At 41.6% G+C, this 22173-nt stretch overlaps 2 protein-coding genes across 8 annotated transcripts in view; one reads left to right on the top strand and one right to left on the bottom strand.

The window, feature by feature from the left end:
• Positions 1-17922, top strand: part of LOC308589908 (uncharacterized protein) — a 178393-nt gene extending 160471 nt beyond the window's left edge. The window contains exons 5-6 of the mRNA XM_081199476.1: positions 15725-15790; positions 17029-17922. Of these exons, the coding sequence (XP_081055602.1) occupies positions 15725-15785 (61 nt within the window). The 3' untranslated portion in view covers positions 15786-15790; positions 17029-17922. The remainder of the gene's footprint in view (positions 1-15724; positions 15791-17028) is intronic.
• The window catches only part of PHEX (phosphate regulating endopeptidase X-linked), a gene marked incomplete at its 5' end in the record, with an annotated part of 99738 nt that overhangs the window by 21808 nt on the left and 55757 nt on the right, over positions 1-22173 (bottom strand). For all 7 annotated transcript variants that reach the window (XM_081199421.1, XM_081199425.1, XM_081199427.1 and 4 more), the window contains 3 exons: positions 672-730; positions 8554-8657; positions 13175-13252. In XM_081199421.1, the coding sequence (XP_081055547.1) occupies positions 672-730; positions 8554-8657; positions 13175-13252 (241 nt within the window). The remainder of the gene's footprint in view (positions 1-671; positions 731-8553; positions 8658-13174; positions 13253-22173) is intronic.

Below are 22173 nucleotides of genomic sequence, written 5' to 3'. Positions count from 1 at the left end.
CCTTCCTCTTCTCTCCCTGTACACTCCCAAATTTTTCTCAATCCATAGACCCACCCAGAGGCAAGGGCAGGACAAGTGCTCCTTTTCTTGCCCCATTGTTCTTCCCTAATAGAGGCAGAAAGGAGCAAGGAGAAAGAGCATCAAGGTATGGGATTCTGGAATTGGTAGTAGGTCTCCTGATGAGCTATGGACATCAACAACAGCTGCCCCACAATGCTTAACCCCTGGTGTTGTTCCTGGAAACACCCAAGGATGTGATGGTGGCTGGTACCCGAAAACCTTAATAAACCTGAAAACCACTGCTGCATAATTGGTTTCATGCTGCACTAGCTATGTCTCTATAGGAACCACATGGTGTGTGCAGGTACCATGTTACTTTCCAAAGTAATAAGCTTCTTCCTGGTGGAACAGAAAGTGTTATGGCATGGGGCCATGTAATCTGCCTTCTCTATTTGGCTCCTGTATGGGGCCATTACGTGATCATGTTGGAGCAACTCCTAAACTGTAGTAGTAATGTATTAATAGGCCCTTAGAGTCACAACGGCACCAGCTAGCAATTGGCAGAGGGGTAAAAGAAGATGCGACTTGGATATTCGAGGAAGCAAAGGGGATACCTTTTTTCCCATGTAAGTAATGCGGTTGTAATTTTAATCAATGTACATTTTACTCACTGATCTGATTTGTCGATGAACTGTAAAAGGCATTGACGGTAGTTGGACTTGTAAACCACCTGCGGAAATAGTGAGAACAAGTTAGAGTTGATGGTTTGGGGAACAAGACAAACAAAAGTAGTGAACTCTGTAAACTGAGACCAGAATATTTAAAAAATCATCACCACTGCTTTCATGACTTTATGGCTTATGTTCAAAGAGTGGCCGTAGAGCACATCCTTTGCATGCAGAAGACCCCAGATTCAGTTACCTGACATCTCTAGTTAAAAGGACCAGGCAGAAGATGATGGCAAAACCCCCTGCCTGAGACCATGAAGAAACATGGGTAAGTTGGTGTAGAGAATGCTGAGCTACATTGACCCAACGGTCTGGCTCAGTTTAAGGCAGTTGCAAATGTCCATCCATTCCCGACTCTCTGTACACACTTGCAGCTGCATGAATATCACATGGACCTGCGCTCCAGACACCACTAACAACAACAGTGCACTGCACCCACATCCTGTATCAGCACAATGTGCAATTAGAACACCCACTCCCTTTGGCACAAAAATCTATTCCTGGTTGTCAGTGTCCCTCCCTGCATGTCTTCTTTCAAATAGCTCCTAAAAAAAACGGTTCCACAGCCTAGCATACTCTCCATTCCTCTGGTCAAACTCTTCATTCTTTATGTTCACCCATGGTAAAAATTGTGCTGAAGCTCAGTCAGAAATGTGTTTTGAATATCAGGATGGAATCCTAGGAGTTCCCTCCTTTCCCTACACACACACACACACACACACACACACACACACACCAGACTTTTTTTCTTCACAATCCATTTCCCTCGTGGCCTTCTTTGTCCTTCTCGCCCCCTCCTTCTAGCACAACACTGTTCCTGACCAGGCTTCACCATCGCAAGCACACTGCAGCATCATACTGATTAAGTAACATCTGGGGAACAAGTGTAGATTTGTTTCTGAATTGGAACATTTAAAATTAAATATGTGTATTAGATATTTGAAAGTCCTTGTTGTTTCAACCATTTGATGGCACCCTGTCTCTCATGATTGAGAATAAATGCAAATAAATCAATTAACACCAGAATCAATGAATGGGAACGTCTAATAAATCTTCTAAGGGCTAAGCTGCTCAGAAAATTACTTAAGGGCTGTCATAGGCTATGACTTCAGTAACTTTGCTTTTTACTTTCTCTGTAAAGAGAAAAATTTCTCTCTCTCTCTCTTTCTCTCTCTCTCTAGCCTGAAAGTCCTTTGGGGAGCAAGTGCTTGAGAATGAAGATTTTTTTCAAAAAAATACTTTTAAAATTTGTTTCTGCATTACTGTAGCCAAGGTAGTTTACAACCTATAAAAATATCCAACAAAAATCATCTTGTCATCTATAGCAATTCAAAATATAACTAAAAGCAAATAAGCAAAATTCAAAATATATGTAATGAAGGCACCCTGGGGAGAACATTCCATAGATGGGGAGCCACTACAGAAAAGGCGGCTCTCATGTTGCCGTCCTCCAGACCTGTCACAGAGAAGGCACATGAAGAAGGGCCTTAGGTGATGATAACAGGGTCTGGGTCAGTTCATATGGGTAGAGGAGGTCCTTGAGATATTGCAGTCCTGATCCACTGAATGCTTTATAGGTCAAAACCAACTCTTTGAATTGGGCCCAGAAACTAACTGGCAGCCAGTGTACTAAGGCTAGGATTGGCTTTATACACTGTCTTGCCCTGGTGAGCAACTTGGCCACTGAATTCAGCACCAGCTGAAGTTTCCGAATAGTCTTTAGAAGCAGCCCAACGTATAACACAGTGCCGTACTCTAACCTAGATGTTACCAGAGCATAGATGACACACGTTAGGCTATCCCTGTCTAGATAGGACTATAGCTGAGCCACCAGCCAAAGCCAATAGAAGGCACTCCACGCCACTGAGGCTACCTAAGCCTCAAGAAACAGTTTACTCATTTCTGTATATTTTTGAATAAGCTGGAAAACTGGAAATTAATGAATTGAAACATCACAGAACACTATCGTATGAATATCTTACATATCCATTATTATCAACTGAAAATAATAATTGTCCTACCAGAATTTAGAAAGAATTGATTTATGTCTCTTACACACAGAGAGAAAATGATAAGATGGCAGATATATATATTTTTGTCAGATAATAGAAGCCAGAAGATGACTGACATCTATGCTGAGGAGTTGGGAGAAAACATTTAGCAGGGTTGACTGCATTCCAATTTCAGAGTCATTTATGGCAGCAGCCAAATAAACTAATTTGAAATGCAGTAGCACGGGCGCTTATAAAGAGGTGCCCTCACACAGGACAAAAATGAATGACTTTTGCAATGACCTGCAGGGAAACATTTGAGACACTGGACATTTTTATTGGAAATTTAAAATGCCATTGCATTTCAAGTCTCTACCATGGTCTCAACCTTTGACACTATCTCTTTTATTCATATCTGCTTCACTGTCTCAAAGCTTTCTCTGTTTCTAAGTTCTTGCACAAAGAATTCTACCAGATTTCACCAAGAGTCCTCAGTTCTGTCCTATGAGTCTTCTTCAAGCGACAAACATTCAGGACACTTTAAGCAAAGTATCAAGTCTTCCAAATGTTTATTGCTTTGCATTTTTTACATTTTTCATTGGTGTAACAAAAGATATTTTTCATCCCGAAATATTTGTACTATTTTTCATCCCCAAATATTTGTACTATTGGGCAAACAGGCAGGAAGATTCTATTTTATTTTTATTCATTAGATATTTTTATACTCTGCCTTTCCTCCAATCCAGAGCACAAGCAGGCTTCACACCAGTGCTCATTAAACACTAGAGATTGTGGCATCTTGACTTAGTTAGTATAGTGTGCTTTTTTCCTTTCCCCCCTTTTCTTCCTTTACTATATTTTATTGGTTTTCAAAGGCATGTTTTTCTTAAGAATCAGCCTTATCTATGTTTCTGAAACTCACTTTAGTTGAAGACCTCAATTTACTTACTTTGCCCTAACCCATAAAAGCAGGGAATAGCTAACTCGGGCATATCAAGAATGCCAATTTTTCAGAAAGGCCCTTAATTCACCACGAGGCCCCTTGTAAAACCATCTGAAAGTTGCCATAGGTCTGTTTCATGCAGACAAACTTTGGCATACGTAATCATTCCCGTGAAAGAAACAACTTCCACACATCTACTAGCAGATGAACTGATGCCTGTATGTCACTGGATGGATGTGCTATCTGATTCCATTCCAATCTCCCTATCTGTGCATGCAACAAACCAGGTAGCTTAGAAATTTGTGTGTACATTGTAAAAACATATGTTGAAACTGGTGTAGGTAAGGGACAAGGGACTTCAGTCCTGGAAGCTGAATGTGACCCTGCAATGCTCTGTTTCCCAGTTCTCAGGGTATTCCTCATGCCATCCCTCCTTCCCAGTTTACCCGCCCACAGCATTCCTACTCTGTGCCCTCCTCACCTGCTTCTGCCTGGCTGGAGTGTGTCCTTGAGCTGTATTCAAGCCTCTTCCTTGCCTGGATGAAGGGATCAAGTGTGTGTAGAATCACTTGGCTTATATGTGGCTGGAATATAGACAATATGAACCCTCTTTGACCCACAGCTGGCCGAGGAGGCGGTGGTGATGGTGCTGCCACTGGGGGCTGCCCAGGTGGCACTGACCCATCACAGGGCTTTCTCAGTGGTGGCTCCCTGGTTGTGGAGTACACTCCTGAGTGAGGTGCACCTGTCTTCTTCACGATTTAAGTTTCAGGAGCAATTTGAAAACATTTCTGTTTACCCAGCATTTGGTAGTAGTAGAATACTGCTGTTCCTGGAAACTCTGAGATCACTGGGTGGAATAATGTTTTTATGTATAACTGCTTTTAGATAGTTTTAGAATGTTAGAATTAATCATAGAATTGTAATATTTGAAAAGACCCCGAGGGTCATCCAGTCCAACCCCCTGCAATGCAGGAATAAATATGACTAATTCAGGTGCATTGATTTCAATAGGTTTGTGCTGAGTAAAACTTAGTTGAATACCACCTAGCATCTTTTTAGTACTTAACAGTGCAATCCTAGGCATTTCTACTCAGAAGCAAGTCGCACTGAGTTCAGTGGCACTTACCACCAGGTAATCTGCAACCTTAGTGTAGGTGATTTGGCATATTCTTGACATATTCAACAAATGGAGCCAGATTCTGACTTTTCATGCTTGCTTCCCTATAATTAGAGTTGGAACACATCCCAGAATAATTTTGCATGGACAGATTTTTAAATATAGGTTGCTAACAAATTATGTTAAATTTCGAGCTTAATACAGAGCAAGCAGCTTATGTGAAGAGACTTATTTGTACAGCTCTAATTAAACTGATATCTTTTCAGAATTTTACTGCAGGATTCCAGGCTTGGTCTTGAAAATATTTTATGAAGAGAAATTTGCTTGCAGTAAATCCAGAATTACAGATTGCAGAACATATTCAACAAACAAGTACAGGTGGTTATCTATATATAGCTCCCCCCCATCCATATATTAGTCCCTAAAATATGCTGCTTCATTGTTACACCAGTTTCGTCACACACTAGGGCCCAGTGTGCAAACACATAGCAAACCTAACCATGTCTCCTCCTCAGATGTAAGTCCTATTGAATTCAGTGGCTCTTACTCTTGGGTAAGTGAGGCTAGGATGCAGCCTAAGCCTACAGTGTTGTTTGGGGCAAAAGACAGCTGACAAAGAAACCCATCAGAAGGAAGCACGAAAGGAAGCAATGAGGACATGTTTACTTACAAGGGGAGGGAGATAGCAGTCCCCCCATGGTAGCTCCAAAATGCAGCTGTAGCTGATCAGCAAGTAGTTTATTCATGGCATATAACTGCAATACATACAACTCACCTATATACAGTCGTACCTTGGAAGTCGAACAGAATCCGTTCCGGAAGTCCGTTCGACTTCCAAAATGTTTGACTTCCAAATTGTGGCTTCTGATTGGTGGCAGGAAGCTCCTGCCGCCAATCAGAAGCTGTGGAAGCCCCGGACATTCGGCTTCCATTAGAACGTTCGAAAACCAGAACACTCACTTCCAGTTTTCAATCGTTCGGGAGCCGGAACGTTTGACTCCCAAGGCATTTGGGAGCCAAGGTATGACTGTACTTAAAGTCAGAAGTAAAAGACATTTGTAGTAATATATTTTCAAATATATCATCCGCAGGTGATAACATATTGTGGAACCTGTTCTGCAGTCATGAATATTTAGACCACGTCTCTAATGTGGTGGGTGGGTGAGGTCTTCCACTGGTGCCCACAAAGCCTCAGAGTCTTCCCACTCACTGCCTCTTCAGTAATGAGGTGGTGAGGGAAGTCACCCAAGTACATTTTGAAGGCGGAAGTTGGAAGAACAACACTCTCCCATTTATTCTTGAATTTCTATGTGCTTTTCAAAGCTCAGATAAATTCTTCTGGATCCAACTTTTACCCAGGAAAACTGTGGGTCTGGGTGTGGGTGGATGGCTGGGTGGGTGGGTGGGTGTGCGCGCACACACACACACACACACACACACACAGGTGCACAAGAGTGCATTCTTTCTGTTTCTTAGTGGGGCTTGGGACGATCTGGACAGGCAGAAATGACTAGAGTGGGGTGTTGCCCGCAGCACCACTCAAAATCTAAAAGTGCCCCCAGAACTAAAAGAAGTTGGTGAGTCCCAATTAAGACTCATATGCTTCCGTTGCATTAATTGGCCCCTTGAAACTCAAACAGTCTCTATCTTTCATAGGGGCTCAGGGGCCAGCCCATAGAAGATAATGATGTCAGAGCTGAGAGATGGGAAGTGATTATGCTCACGTCACACACACAGTATATCAATGGACTCCTCATTTTCTATTGGTACAGCATTTTGAGAAACACACATGTAGAAAAAGAGTTAAGGCACATAAATATGAAGATCAAGTGGAGAAGGGGTGTCATTAAGCAGTCCTTGAAGGAGTAAGCATTATTATTTTTATTTTTATTTTGAGATAAGCTCAATCACATTCTACCTCATGCTGAGTCAGGGAATAATCCCCTTCATTTCAAAGTATGCCAGAAATGGGGTATGATTCACAGGGGACAGCCCTAAACTTGTATATTTCAGGGATTATCTGCCAATTAATTTCACCTTCAGTGACATTTTCCATCATACTAAGAATCTCTTCAGGGTATATTAGTGCAGCTAATAGCCACTTCCACAAGAATGAAGGATCAAGGGTGTTTATCTCCTTCTTCATAAAGGAGCAAATGTTTTTCGCTGCTCTGGAAACTCATGGTGAGATAAATATAATGCATTTTGCTGATCTATGGCACAGAATAGTCTCAAACAGATACCTTCAGGGTTCTCTCTTACAGTTTCAATGTATTCCTCCATCACAATTACTATATTGCTGCAGCCACTGCTAATGCTTCTGAATAGTATCACAAATAGTGTCACAGACGCAAGGGCTCCAGTCCATAGATCTCCCTTCCTCATGCTTGCTATGAAACACCACCCCATTTTCCTTACCAAATATTACCAATGTTGATCAATGGTTAAAGGGCCAAAAAAGATACCTGAATTCATCACACAGGATTGGTACTATTAGACATGTCAGTGCAGGCAGAGATCTGTCACATACCCTGTTTTCATAGGCATCAGCTATTTTTTTCCACCCAGTAGGGAAAATCCATGTCACTGCATTGGAAGCAGGATCTAGAATCCTATATGATAATAGCAAACTCCATCTCTTAGTGCCTGTCCTTATGTAGTGAAAACAGCACCATTCACTCACAAGAATGTGGCATCAGCAGGCTTGGGAGGGGGCAGGAGTGCAGCTCAATGAAGACTGAGCATGCTCAGTGGGCATGAAATGCTGGCTACTTGTTGGGTGGGGCAGCAGGAAACTAGCAGGGAGGAGAATAGAATGGAGTATCCTAGAAGAGATCATGGCTGGCTGGCTGGAACCCTGAATGGGAGCATGTGGCAACATTTGTTTGCAAGTCCCACTTCCCTATATCAGACAGTACACAGCTACTCTCCAGAAGCTTTTAGTAGACTTTATGGGCCACGATGCTACTTAAAGTGAAACATGAATCCCAAGAAGCACAAATGCAACTGGCAAGGAATAAACACTGAAGTTAGGTCTTTGGCAAGCAGTGAGTGACAACAGCACCTTGCCGAGTCTGTGAGGTGTGCCAATTATTGGCAAAAGACAGATGCATATCCAACTCCTGCTGCTCATCCACACTGCTCTCTCCTCCTCATATGCAAAAGTGCATTCCTTTGCAGTCTGGTCAAAGCCAGATGAACATTTGAAAACACATTCTAGGAGAATAAGTTTAATAACCAGGACTAAGCCAAATCTGTATTTCCAGCTCAGGTTTTCATATGGAGAAAACTCAAATTCTATTGAAGTACAGCATCAATTTAACTTGGAACAAAACATTTTAAGTGACCTCAGGTTATGTGCTAAGTATACATTAGGTTATGTGCTAAGGTAACTTAAGTCAGTAACAGCAACACTTCCTCTTATTTTTAGAAAAATCTAATGTACCAAAATTGTACCATTCCAAAATTGCCACAACTGCCAGCAGAAATCCTATCTCATTACAATTCCATTATTTGGGGGGGGGGTTGAAAGAAAAGAAAAGAAAACACACACATTAAGCTCCAAACCAACCAAAGCTAAGCACTTTTAATTCTCATTGATTTCACTGTGTGAGATTTAAGCACCTGCGTAACTCCACCATTGAAATCAATGAGGCTTAAAAGTGCCTAACTTTGGCTGGATGGTGCCCTGAGTGTTTATGCTCCCCGCATGTCAATTATGTGATGAAGCACTGGGTCTAGTTTTTGATAATGCATTTCTTTTCTACTCACTCAGTTTTTGGAACCTCTTTTCTCAGCCAGTAGAAATCGGACTGCGCTGCCTGCTTGCGGGTCTGAAGCACGTTGCCAAAATAGTCCGTTTCTAAAAACTTCATCTGGGAATAGAATGCGAGGGTTATGCAAGTATAACCAATAGATTCAACGAGGAAAACAAAGAATAACTTTAATGTCTGCAAAGCAAAACATTCTCATAAACCCTATGCTCTGAATTGAAATGTTCTGATACCGAGCAAAAATTCATTTGAGCTTTTCTTCACAGATTTCTTTTTTATGTTCCCGTATCATTCCCATAGAGCTGCACCATTTCTATTAAATCCATAAACAGCAACTGTTGAAGGAATGGGAATTGCTTTATAGAATTGAAGGAATGGGAATTGCATTACAGAATTTTATTTTTACTTGTTATGCCCGAAACCCCTAATCCACTTACCTGGGCGTAAGCCCCACTGAACTCAATGGAACTTGTTGACATGTGAATGTCGGGAAACTGCTGAATATTTAGAAGACTGCCAGAAATTGCAAAAATGCTGACATTTCCCAAGAAATCCCACAGTCCGCAAAACATTTTTGCCTACTATTCAGCAACTGAGATACTTTTCAAATAGTTATTCTACAGGTACTGCTTGTATCTAGATATATGGCAAAGCAATCCTATGAAGCAGGGGGGAGAATCCGAGTTGAATTTTCTGACACGTCAGAAGCCCTGCCAGCTCAGTGCAGTTGGCGCAAGGGGAGGGTCTTTTTCTCTGCCTTTCCCCCCTCCTGTAGGGAGGGAAAGACTGATGTTGTTCAGAGCTTTTTTGGAGTAGAATGGAGGGGGGATGAAGGGGCTTGGAATCCAGTGGATCCTCAGATACCCTTCACATGTCCCTTCCATCAGGATATCTACGCCTGCCCAGTTTCCTGCTGACATACTAGAGATGGAGGCGGTGAGCTGAAGTGAGCCTTGTCAGTGGTAGCACAGCAATTTCTCCACATCCAATATCCCCTCAGCCAACTTTCCACTGGCTTTAGGATTACATCCTAAAACATTGTGTGCATTTCAGCCACTGCTTGCCATCTACCTTTTCGTGCTAAGTAAGGTATAAATGCCAACCTAGCAGTTCGAAAGCACGTCAAAGTGCAAGTAGGTAAATAGGTATCGCTACTGTGGGAAGGTAAACGGCATTTCCGTGGGCTACTCTGGTTCGTCAGAAGTGGCTTAGTCATACTGGCCACATGACCCGGAAGCTGTATGTTGGCTCCCTCAGCCAATAAAGCGAGATGAGCGCCGCAACCCCAGAGTCGGCCACGACTGGACCTAATGGTCAGGGGTCCCTTTACCTTAAGGTATAAATGAGGGCAAACTGTGCAAGTGAGGGCAAACTGAACTATCACACCCCACCCTGGGGCATGCAAGAGCAAAGAGTTAATCATTCTAACAAGGGTAAGCAAAGCTAACAGCATGCATTTAAACACGAGAGGTTTGCAAGCAAAATAAATAAAGATTTATTTATTTTTTAAAGCAGATCTCCCCCTGGAGTTTTACTACTCACAAAGCAGCTCCATTTTTATTTATTAATTTTCAAATTACACCCTTCAAGGGCCAATAAATAATTTACGACATCGAGGAGTAACAAAATATGACTGCTGACAGTGTGTAGGTGACTCAGATAACTAGTAATCAGATAGAACACCAGGACCTCCAGTTCAAACTCAGACTCTGCTGCTACAGATCGTAAGTCGTTAATGTCTAATTACTGCTCCTGGCTTGTTTGAAAAGTATCGGCAGCTTAGTGCAACTTTCAAAATACCAAAGAGTGCATTAAAAAAAACCATCACCTTCCACAAAACCTTTTATTCTGGCGTATGTAACAAAAGCTGCTTAACCTTTGAGATGTAAGACTGACTTCATATTTCTTAAATGTCAAGTTAAAAATATATTGGGAAAATGTTTGTGAAAAATTATTCCCACCCTGCCTTTTATATTGGTAAAGTTAAGGAATTTGTAAATTGTATTTCTACTGTTTTGAAGGAAATGCAACATATAAACCATTTGGAAAATATTAAGAAGGGTTACGCCTACAATACACTGTGAGTTAAGCCTAGTTGAATATCACAGTTTGTGAAATATAAATGCTACTGATATGTTTATTTAATAAATAATTTTGTTATTGTTCCCCCCCCCCCCACTTATTCCAAATTACTTCTATTTTTGGTTGACCAAGCAACTTGAAAATAAACTAGATCTCCTACTTTCATCATTCCCAACTGTAGAGTTATTGCCTAGAAAAGATTTGTTGTAGCTGTTTGGCTTGTCGGGCTTTAAATATCTGTAACTATGAAGTTTCACACTACAATGATTTGATAGGATGTGAACATAAAGCAATAAAAGGAGTGACTTATTATCATTTCCCAGCTTGCTTTAACCATCACAGGCAGAACTATGGCCTCAGTGAAGACACTGTGTGGTGTATTGTAGGGCTACATATTTTTAGCTTACTGAAATATACAGCAATTTTGCAGTAGGATTATGACTCAGAAAATGGGTTGCAACTTCCATTAATTTGTTCCAACGACACAGCTGACAATGATCACTGTTTTGTCTCAAAGACAGACACTGCATATATTGCAAAATAAACATAACTAGAGACATGGTTAAGACTTCCCTTTATGGATTAAATAAGGCTTGGAGTACTTACTCATCGTCCTCCATTTCAATTAAAAACACTTTATCCTCCAGAGATGTGATGCTTAACAACAGACTCATGTAAATAATGTGGGAGATTAAGCAGAACTCAAGAAATGTGCAAAGCAAGGGAAACTGTGCTATAGCTAAAGGCATACATTTTAAGAGCAGAAATGCAGCACTCAGAAAGTTAATATCCCTTTACCTCCTGTGGGAGCTCGATGTGTCAATGTGCAAGCCATTTATGTCTTGGACAATATATCCTGAAATAATAACTCCTTTGAGAACAAAATTTCAATTTTGAATCAAATCCCAATCAAACACCATTGCAGTCTGTTGGTTTGGGGTTGTTTTTTTAAAATCAAACATACAGCAGGCTTATTTTAAGACACTAGCTAGGTAATGCAAAGTAATTCCCGGAGGTGTCTATACTCTGTGCACACACATACACAAAAGAGCCCGTGATTGGCTGAATGTTCTGAAAATTGCTTCTTGCAATTTTTTCAGCTTCTGGAAGAAAGAGACTAGAACCTGTGCAGGACAGAAAAACTTTGCCCTCACACACACACACACACACCCCAAAAATGTCAGGGAGTCATACCCAAATGCCTTGATGCCTGTTCTTGTGCTTGAAATTGCTTTTCAAAATGAAAAGTTGAGATTCTTGTCCCCAATTCAAATTCTATCTTGCTGCAGTACAATTATTATTATTTTATTTATTAAATTTCTATACCGCCCTTTCATCTGAGAATCACAGGGCAGTTTACGATATAAAAACACAAAAATGCATAACATAGTAACAAACAAAATAATATCCCACAGTTTAAAAAAGGCCATAGATTGTTTAATTAGCCAAAGGCCTGTAAGAAAAAGAATGTTTCTGCCTGGTGCCTAAAGATATGCAATGAAGGTGCCAGAGAAGGCCTTCCTGGGCACCTGGGAACCTCTGCAGAAAAGGCCTGTTCTCGTGTGCTACCCTCCAGATTTCTCACAGAGGAGGCACACGAAGAAGGGCCTCAAATGATGACTGCAGGGTTTAGGTTGGTTCCTATGTGGAGAGGCGGTCCTTATGGAAGATGGGCATAGCCAGGGAGACAAGGGGGCAATTGTCCCCTAAATCAAGTAAATCAATAAAAAATACTTAACTGAGGTACTGCCCCCACCAACATAAATCCTGACTACACCCATGTAATGGAATTATGACTATAAGGAATCAACACTGCCTCAACAGATATGCTATACTGTGTAAAAAGCCTATGCATATAATCTTTTGTTGTGCAAAACCTTGCTATGAAGGAGCACACACATGAGGAAGAAAGGAAAGAGGAGAGTTGTAGGTGGAAAAGAGTAACCCCATGATGTGTGGAAGAACCTGCCTTCCATTTTCTAACTTTCCTCCCTAAGAACTTGCAAGATGAGGTTTTTCCCATGAAGATAGTCTGGAAGGAAGCCCAGCTCATAGAATTTCGAGTGTGAATTCATGTGAATGAGACTTCCACACATAGATGAGAGGTTTGGTGGCCTGTTGTCCACACATTCTTCAAGGTGTGGGGTGAAGGAAAGGGACACCGACTCATGTACAATGTGAGGGACACCTGTCTCTTCGTTCTACTGTTTAACTATGAGCTGGGATATAGAGAGGCAAGCAAAACGGTATGTGGGGAAGGGAATATCAGGATGTGTCCAAGGTGAATGTTGGTTGCAAAAATATTGGTTGCAGACCTCTAGCCAAGGTGTCTTGTTGTAAGTGAACTATTTTCATTGAAAGGTGCTGTTTTTTAAATTATATTTTCTGGCTTTAAACCCAAGCCCTTGAACAACTGATATCGAGAGCCTCTCTGGACACTGTCCAATTTTAATTATTTTGTTTCCTCTGCTTGTGACTTACATATGGCAAACATCATAACAAATACCAATAGATAACAATTTAAAAACAAGACTTACTGTTTTGATGCCTTCAGAAATATATGTATCATTCATTATAAACTCGGGGTAACCCACTTTAGCCAAAACTGCTTTCGCCTTTGGAAAGAAATACAAACATCATGATGAGAAGGATACTCCATTATTACCTGGATGTGGCCTTATTTGGCCACACAGCTGCCATTAGTTTCAGAATACAGAGCCACTGGTTCCATCAATAAACTTTAGCATAATTTATGGCAATCCACTGTTCAGAAGATACATTATCATCCCATTTACACATAGCAACATCCCATTATGCTTGTCAAAACCATGTGCCACAAGAGATATCAGCAGAATGCACCACGATGGAGGTTCCTAAAAAGTCAAAGGTGGGGAATTTGTGGCTCTCTGGATATTTGGGGTGACAACTCCTATCATCCCTGGCCATAGGCACGATGGGAGTCAGAGTACCACAGATACTCCACTCATCCTACTAGTAATAGGAGAGCTTTTGTAGCAAATACCCAGTGAGATCAAATGGATGAACCATAAATTTTAAAAGCAGACACCCTTACCACACTTCCTCCATTATGGTGACTGACCTGAAAGGGAAGAACTTTCTGATGCCCAATGTGGTGGAAACATACATGCAAATAAAGTCATCACCAAATGCTCCAAACATGGGAGTGGTCTACAGTCTAGCAGGTTCATCCCAAAATATTTTGTCACTTGAAGCAAAACAGAAAATGGCACACCTGCTGCCGCCCCGTTCTGAGTTGTTCAGAGAAAGCTCTGGTGCACTGAAAGTGGTGGGAAGCAACAAAGAAAGCAGAGAGGAGTGGCAGTGGCAGCCCTGTTCTTCCCAGGCAGTGGCCACAGGTGCCAAACAAAGGAGGAGGTGAGTGGCATGCTCCTTGGGGGCCCAGAACTGCCACCCCTCCCAGCTGGTCTCAGACTGCAACCTAAGGCAACTGCCTCACCTAGGGCAATGGTGGCCCTGTTGCATAGCTATTATGTGTACACACTATTGGGAAAGATGTCAACCACGTTGTGCCAGGACTCCAAACCCCACCACACAAAGTGTATTATCTGAATAATGAGCTGAGTATGGTGCTGAAGGAGGCAGGGGGTGCGGAAATGGCTTCATGGACCAAATTGGATCCCCTGGCGGGGCAAGAAGGGTGGCCGGGGGTAGGGGTAAACATAAGCCAGACTGAACAGGAGATCCTGTGGAATCTCATTGACCACTACAAACTTCAGTGATTAGCCATCGATATGTGGATCTGTGGGAAGGAAACTCAGAGGGAGGAAAATCTTCCACGGCTTTTCTGAGTGTTTCCATTTTTATTGAATAATGTGTGGCTAAGTGCCATAGTTTTCCTCCTCCCTTTTTAACAGGGCGGTGGAAGGAGGAACATTCCAGAAACTTTACCATCTCATTCTTGACAGTTCCTCAGCCCTTGGGTTTTTATTTCCCACCTGAAATTAAAATCTTCTACCTGTAACATCACAATTAATTGCAAGGAAGATAATTAAGATGTCACAAACAGAAGAATACAGGTGGGGAATTAGCAGCAGGAACAGATGAACTCTTAAGCAAGAAAGATCCCATTGTCATGCAAATATCCCTGGTGCCATGAGAAAACAATGGAAGACAAATGCTGTGAAAAAGAAAATAGGAAATGAAGCAAATGATAATGAAAGAGAATATTTGCACTTGGTTTTCCATGAGGAGCAGGAGGGCCTTTAGGAACATTTGTAAATCATAGAACCATAGAGTTGGAATAGACCACAAGGGCCATCGAGTCCAACCCCCTGCCAAGCAGGAAACACCATCAGAGCACTCCTGACATATGATTGTCAAGCCTCCGCTTAAAGACGTCCAAAGAAGGAGACTCCACCACACTCCTTGGCAGCAAATTCCACTGTCGAGCAGCTCTTACTGTCAGGAAGTTCTTCCTAATGTTTAGGTGGAATCTTCTTTCTTGTAGTTTGGATCCATTGCTCCATGTCCGCTTCTCTGGAGCAGCAGAAAACAACCTTTCTCCCTCCTCTATATGACATCCTTTTATATATTTGAACATGGCTATCATATCACCCCTTAACCTCATCTTCTCCAGGCTAAACATGCCCAGCTCCCTTAGCCGTTCCTCATAAGGCATCGTTTCCAGGCCTTTGACCATTTTGGTTGCCCTCCTCTGGACACGTTCCAGTTTGTCAGTGTCCTTCTTAAACTGTGGTGCCCAGAACTGAACACGGTACTCAAGGTGAGGTCTGACCAGAGCAGAATACAGTTGCACTATTACTTCCCTTGATCTAGATGCTATATTCCTATTGATGCAGACCAGAATTGCATTGGCTTTTTTAGCTGCCGCATCACACTGTTGGCTCATGTCAAGTTTGTGGTCAACCAAGACTCCTAGATCCTTTTCACATGTACTGCTCTCAAGCCAGGTGGGGAGGAAAGCAGAAATGCAACTGTATCCATTTTGATCACCCTACTGTTGTTCTGGCAATGGCTGAAGCTGTGCAATGACTTTTCAGCTGACATATTTGAGGGCTCTGAGTGTTTTTTCTTCTTATTTTCAGCTCAAGAAGGCAAGAGGGAAACATCTTATTTACATTTCCACTGAGTTGGCTGCTTAAATGAGCTAGGTAAGTCACAAATGTCTTGCATGTATTCAGAAGTAATCATTTTAATCACTTAATTAAGCAGCCTTTGTGTTGCATCCACACAAATATGCCAGCTAACATTTTTTATTAAACCATCGCGAGGAACAAAATGGTTTAGAATAGCTTATGAACTGCTGCCTTCCCAAAAACTATCCATTTTGCAACTGGATTAATTATTCAGTAGGTTTTTTTGTTTTGTTTTTTAAGAATCTATGGAGATTAGCTGGTCCAGCATAGTGGATGATTTATGAGTGCACCACTCACTGCAAAATGTTGATCAAACCCCAAAGCACTTGGTATTTCAACATGGAAAAACACTACACAAATTCCTTTGAATTTTGATACTTTAATTTTAAAAAATCAGTTAATTGTCTCCAATAGAAAATATTATTTATTTACTAAACTGAACATCATGTATACAGATCCAATTCCTGGCTTCTCCTTGACAGGCTGGTAAATTATTCTTGCATGAAACCAGGAAAGCTGCTGCCAGACAATGTATTCCAGGAGTGGGGAGCCTACTCTTGAGGTCATTCAAGGTCTACTCTTGCCCTGCCAGGGGATCCAATTTGGCCCATGAAGCCATTTCTCCAACACCATGCCTACCTGTCAATCAGCTGGCATCACTCCAATGGTCCCCTACCTCAGTGGGCCAACACTGACAGGTGGGCAGACCTGCCTACTTATCAGTCACCTGACATTAGGTCACATGACTGACAAGTGGCTAGTCTCAGTCACCTCTCAAACTTAGCCCACATGGGTGGGGGAGATAAACATCTGGCCAAAAATGTTCCCTATGCCTGGAGCAGACAGTACTGAGCTAGATGGGCCATTGACCGGACTCAGTATAAGACAGCTTCCTATGTTTTAGGTAATTGTATTTGCACTGATTTAATTTGTGAGCCATCCAAAAGGCCTAGTCAACTGAACAGCGTTTAAATGCCAAAAAGAAAAAGAAACCAACTCTGAAAGATAATGTGTGAACAAAATTAAGCAGACTGCCTGGTCAGAATGACAGGACATCCACAGCCTTGGGAGAGGTATTATAATCTTTAGTCACAGCACTTAGGGTAGTGATTAAAATTAAAATGAAAAGGGAGGAATTTATGTACAATATAAATTAGGGGGCGCCAACCTTTTTAGACCAATGGGTTCCTTTGGGTTTTTGAGCGAGCGTCACAGGCACCACCACCTCTGTTCCTTTCTCTCTCTCATATCAGATCCACCCCACCCCCTCACCCCTGACAACCAGAAAGAGGGAAGTTTTGTATTCACTTTCCCAGAGAATCTGGGTAAAAGCCTTGAAATCTGAGCCTTGTAAAGTACATTGTGAGAAGTGGCAACGAAGAGTACAAAGTGGCAGTGGGAAAGAGCATCACTCTTCCAATTTCATTCTTCAGCTCTATGTACTTATCATAGAATCACAGAACTGTAGAGTTGGAAGTGACCCTGAGGGTCATCTGGTCCAAAGCTCTACAATGCAAGGAATCTCATCTAAAGCACCCATGACAAAAGGTGGGCAGCCAAGCTCTGCTTAAAAACCCCCAATGAAGGAGAATCCACCACCTTCCAGGGAGGGGTAAGGAAGAAGAGGGTAACCACCTCATAACCAAAGGGACACTGAGTGGATGCCAGAGGAAAATCTCAAAGGCAGCACTGGATATGTCATTGAATATGTCTGCTTTCAAGGGAGATATGGGCCTACCAAGAATTGATCCATCTCTGGCTTGGTACCCCAGTGTGTAATTCATATAGGTATACATATATCCCTTCTGCGTTGTGACTTTGGTCATAGGAAGGATTTTAATATCTTTGTCTTAACTGAAGATGCGATATGGAAAACAGCTATTAAACAGGCTACCTCAATATATATTGGGAAATAATGGCTTATGAATCTAAGCAGAATCCTTTAAAACCTTTCTCATTCATTTGGGTAATCTAGCCAAAGAAGGCTGATCGCTGAAGAATTGATGCTTTTGAATTATGGTGCTAGAGGAGACTCTTGAGAGTCCCATGGACTGCAAGAAAATCAAACCTATCCATTCTGAAGGAAATCAGCCCTGAGTGCTCACTGGAAGGACAGATCCTGAAGCTGAGGCTCCAATACTTTGGCCACCTCATGAGAAGACTCCTGGGAAAGCCCCTGATGTTGGGAAAGATGGAGGGCACAAGGAGAAGGGGACGACAGAGGACGAGATGGTTGGACAGTGTTCTCGAAGCTGCTAACATGATTTTGACCAAACTGCAGGAGGCAGTGGAAGACAGGAGTGCCTGGCGTGCTCTGGTCCATGGGGTCACAAAGAGTTGGACATGACTGAACGACAAAACAACAACAACAGCCAAAGACCACCATATCACCATTTACATCACACAGGAGAGGAGAACAGTTTTGACAACAGCACCCAGACTAATCTGGCTCATGGTAGTATAAGATAGCATCTTAACTCATTATTGACACAAGAGATAAGGCACAAGACTTTCAACAGGGTATTAATTTCTCCTGGATTTCTCATTTCTTTGCATAGCCTTTTCTGCACTGTGTTGCTAATATTTAACTTCTATCATCCATCAAGAAAAAGAATATGGGTAGCCTTCTAAGAGGAAATTGTTCTTTTTGGCCATTATTTTAATCATTTCATATCTTCATTTAAATATGTCAAAATTTCAGAATTATAAAAGACAAAATCCCAGAAATTATCGGTTAGTTCAGGATGAGCATTGTTTGTGATGTATACTGGGAAAGGGTTAGAAACCCTCTCCTATAGATAGCCACTTCCCCAGTCTTCCAAAAAAAAAGCGCCCCACATGCCTACTAATTACTGCAACAAAAATCTCAATGGGCAAATCCTAATTGCAGATCCCACATGTAATATCTAAATTTGGTCTCCGGGATCAGCAACTGGGCATTGTAGGCTTTCACATCCAGGCTTGTTGAAACTATTCCTGTACTAAAAAAGGTCCCTGCACTAGCAATAAATTAGAGTTATGTTCAAAGCAGAATTTTTTAAAAGGCATTAATCTCAACTCTCGCTGTACAACATTGCATTTTATTATGACCATTTAAGAGGGCGCATATAGATCACTATGCATTGACAACCTGAACCTATTGCAACAACACTTTTTTACAATAATCACAAATAATATAATGTGATGTATGCATACATAATTGTCTCTTTTTATGGGCAATTTTTAAATTCTAAAATAAATAAATAAATTTACTGGGGAAATTAGCATAAAATCTAGTTTGAAAGCAAGACTGTTTCATCGCTCTGTAATGGGCCCTTTAATTGCAACAATGAATTGACTCTTTATGTACATGTCTGTCTGTGTTTTCATTTTTCATGGAAAGGAGGCTATCTGAATACCATCTGCTAAAACTGTTGCATGCATATGGCTGGTACTCTATTTGTTTCAAACACTGGGAGGAATGTGGTAGGCGATTAGAAACCTTGTTCAATATATCTTGCACAGAATGCAGAGTTCAAACTAAATAGCACCCATGTGAGTGGAAGTTTTAAGATACTGCATCTGGAAATGTCTGCTACAGAAGGTCTTAAGAGAGAAATAGCCAGAGCTGTTAAACATATTAATACGTAGCTGGCAAAAGAAAAGAAAAATCTGTCCTGGTGTTAAGTACTGAGTCATCATCTGTATTATACTCAGTTGGGATGTTTGTTTTATATGCTGAGCATATAAGAGAAAGAATCACACTGGTATTGTTGGTTCTTATTTTTAAAAAAATTGTGCGGACATTTTATGTATTAGGGTGTTTAGTCTATCTTTTACTCTGGCTAGCAGAAAACCGGGGCGGGGGACAAATGAATGAATAATAGAATTATTGGACACAGATTTTATACTAAAATAAAACAGTAACGTATTTCATTACCTGAAGTAGTACAATGCAAAGTGACTGGGTTTGAAGTCTTGTAAACTCTTAAGTCAAAGGTGGAGGATAAAAAATAATAATTTTCCTCTTGATCCAGAATGATATTTTAGTGCAAGAGCTTCATCCCCCAAAAGCCGAAGGGAGTTCACATTACAAAATGCAGCCATTAAATTTTCTGTTTAATGAGCTGTTGCTTTTATCTCAGTTATGTGGATTCCCTCCTCACTGTTCATTGTGATTTAAAGAAATGCACAATTAACCCATCAAATGTTGCTGTGTAGATTGGCAAGATTTTTGTACACAGGTGTAACACTGACCCACGTGAGGCTAAGAGGCTTCCCAAAACTTACAGAATGTATCCAAAGTTGGACAGATCTTTAACAGGTACTGTAAGCCCGTGTGGTGCTGGAGTAGCCCATGGTGGGGGAGACAGGAAGACCAGACATCATTGCCAGTGAACCCTACCTAGGGTTTAGACCTCAGCAGCTGCCAAGTCCTGACAGCAGCCCCAGTAGGTCACATGCAGGTCTTTAAAGAATTATGAAAATGGCTGCTTTAACTATTGTTGTGCATTGTTGCATTCCAGTTGACTATAAGAGCTCCTTCCATGTGCACATACATGCACTGTCCTTGTCCACCTCTCTTCCTTTTCCATGTCAAATATGAGAGTGGCCAAAAGTGTTCTGATCTCACGCAATTGTGTTAGCCTTATGGAGTTATGCTGGGCTCTGGAAATAAAATGACAGCTTTGGGCCCAGGGTTAAATACAATTTCCTTTCCCTTCACCGGTTCTCCCGCAATCTGTCTGAGCAGTGCTCAGGTTATTAACGGAACTGACATTCCTGTACAACTGACTGAGCATTGGCAGCAGCCAGGTAACAAGGCAGAAGATGACGGCAACAAATCATCTAACACCAAAAGATAAGAGATAACGAAATGTGTTTTGGCGATTAGTTTCAGATCATGCCAGGGAAGAGAAATGTGTTTCACCTGGTTATCCTAGATCCATATTTTGTTCAGGAAATGTCATACAACTGCTTGGAAGCCTATTTTAGCATTCAACAGTATAGAAATTAATAATACAAATTATGGTTGAGTCTTTTCACAGACAGATGGACCTCCAAAAAGTAGAAGCACCCACCAAGCTATCAAACCACTCATATGATTCACATGTCTGCAACTTCTTCAACCCATAGCTCCCTATATATCTGCTCCATCCCATTCAGATGAATTCCTCTGTTCAGGCAAGCCTTCCAGGATACTCATAGGGCAGACATGGAGGGCCTGTGATCCTCCAGATGTTACTGGACTATCACGGATTTATTTAATGTATTTATATACCACCTTTCTCCCACAGTTGGGGTTCAAGGCAGCTGCTGCTACTGCTTCTTCAACATCTCATATCCACCTTTGGATATACGCCCCTTCAAAGTTCTCTCCAATTACTGCCACAATTTTAGATGCACTCTGGCATGCACAATATGGCTGTTGTACGTGGACATAGAATTAAAAAATGGCAGCAGCCCAGATTTTTGTTTTAGTTAAAAAGCAGGGATGCCCATATGAAGATGAGATGGCAGTGAAGGGAGATATTAAGATTCAGTTAGTTTGAATCCAGTTTTGTGATAATTCAGCCAGTCTCCATCTCTTCCACCGAGATAAGCGGTCCTTCTGCCCTGTTACATCTGATTTCCCCCTTTCAGTCCAGTCAGAGCATGAGCACTGGGGAAATTCATGGAACTCTCCGAGTCCCCATTCCAAGACAGCACAGTTGTCTTCTGTGCCTGGTTAGGAACTATAGTTTGCTAAGGGTGTTGGGAATTGAAACTATAGCTCACAGGAATCTTTGGGGTTGCTTTAATGGTATGGGCATGCACACAGCTAGTGGGTAGGTCATGCGAGTCTCTCCCTCCTGCATTGCTCACATTCCACCAACATTTTCAGAAACATTTATGACTGGGGAGGAATCAAGTGATAAAATTCATTTATCGTGCCTAGGCAGCAGAAATGCACAATCATTGGGTTCTTGCAAAGATTATCTGCCACCAAATAATGGGTGGGTGTTTCTTTGGTTTTTGCTTTCCTTTTGGAAGAAAAAGCAGTAAATTAATATTTTTAGGAGGACCCGTGTTAGCACTACATTAACATAGTCTCAATCCCGGGTTATCTCTACCTCTTTTCTCTATGGAACACTTATTATGGAGCACAATATTCAGGATCGTTTCACAGACAGAGCAGCCTGTTATCTATGTGTCTCATGTGAGGGAAAGGAAAGCCCTTTCTGAAAATTGTGTTTTCCACATTCAGCATCTTTTCTATGAGGCTACAGGGTGACTCAGAGCTGGGCCAGGATGAGAATTATTAAGTACATCCACGGCCAGCTGGCATAATGAGCTACAGAGCATGTCAGGCACACAATGGCATAAACACCCAAAGGACAAGGAGGCAGCAAAGTAATGCCATTTAAGTGGTAAATCAA

The sequence above is a fragment of the Podarcis bocagei genome, assembly GCF_964188305.1.
Source record: "Podarcis bocagei genome assembly, chromosome: 6".
Classification (NCBI taxonomy): Eukaryota; Metazoa; Chordata; class Lepidosauria; order Squamata; family Lacertidae; genus Podarcis; species Podarcis bocagei.
The sequence above is the reverse complement of the archived record's forward strand: the minus strand, read 5'-3'. Positions and strand labels throughout refer to the sequence as shown.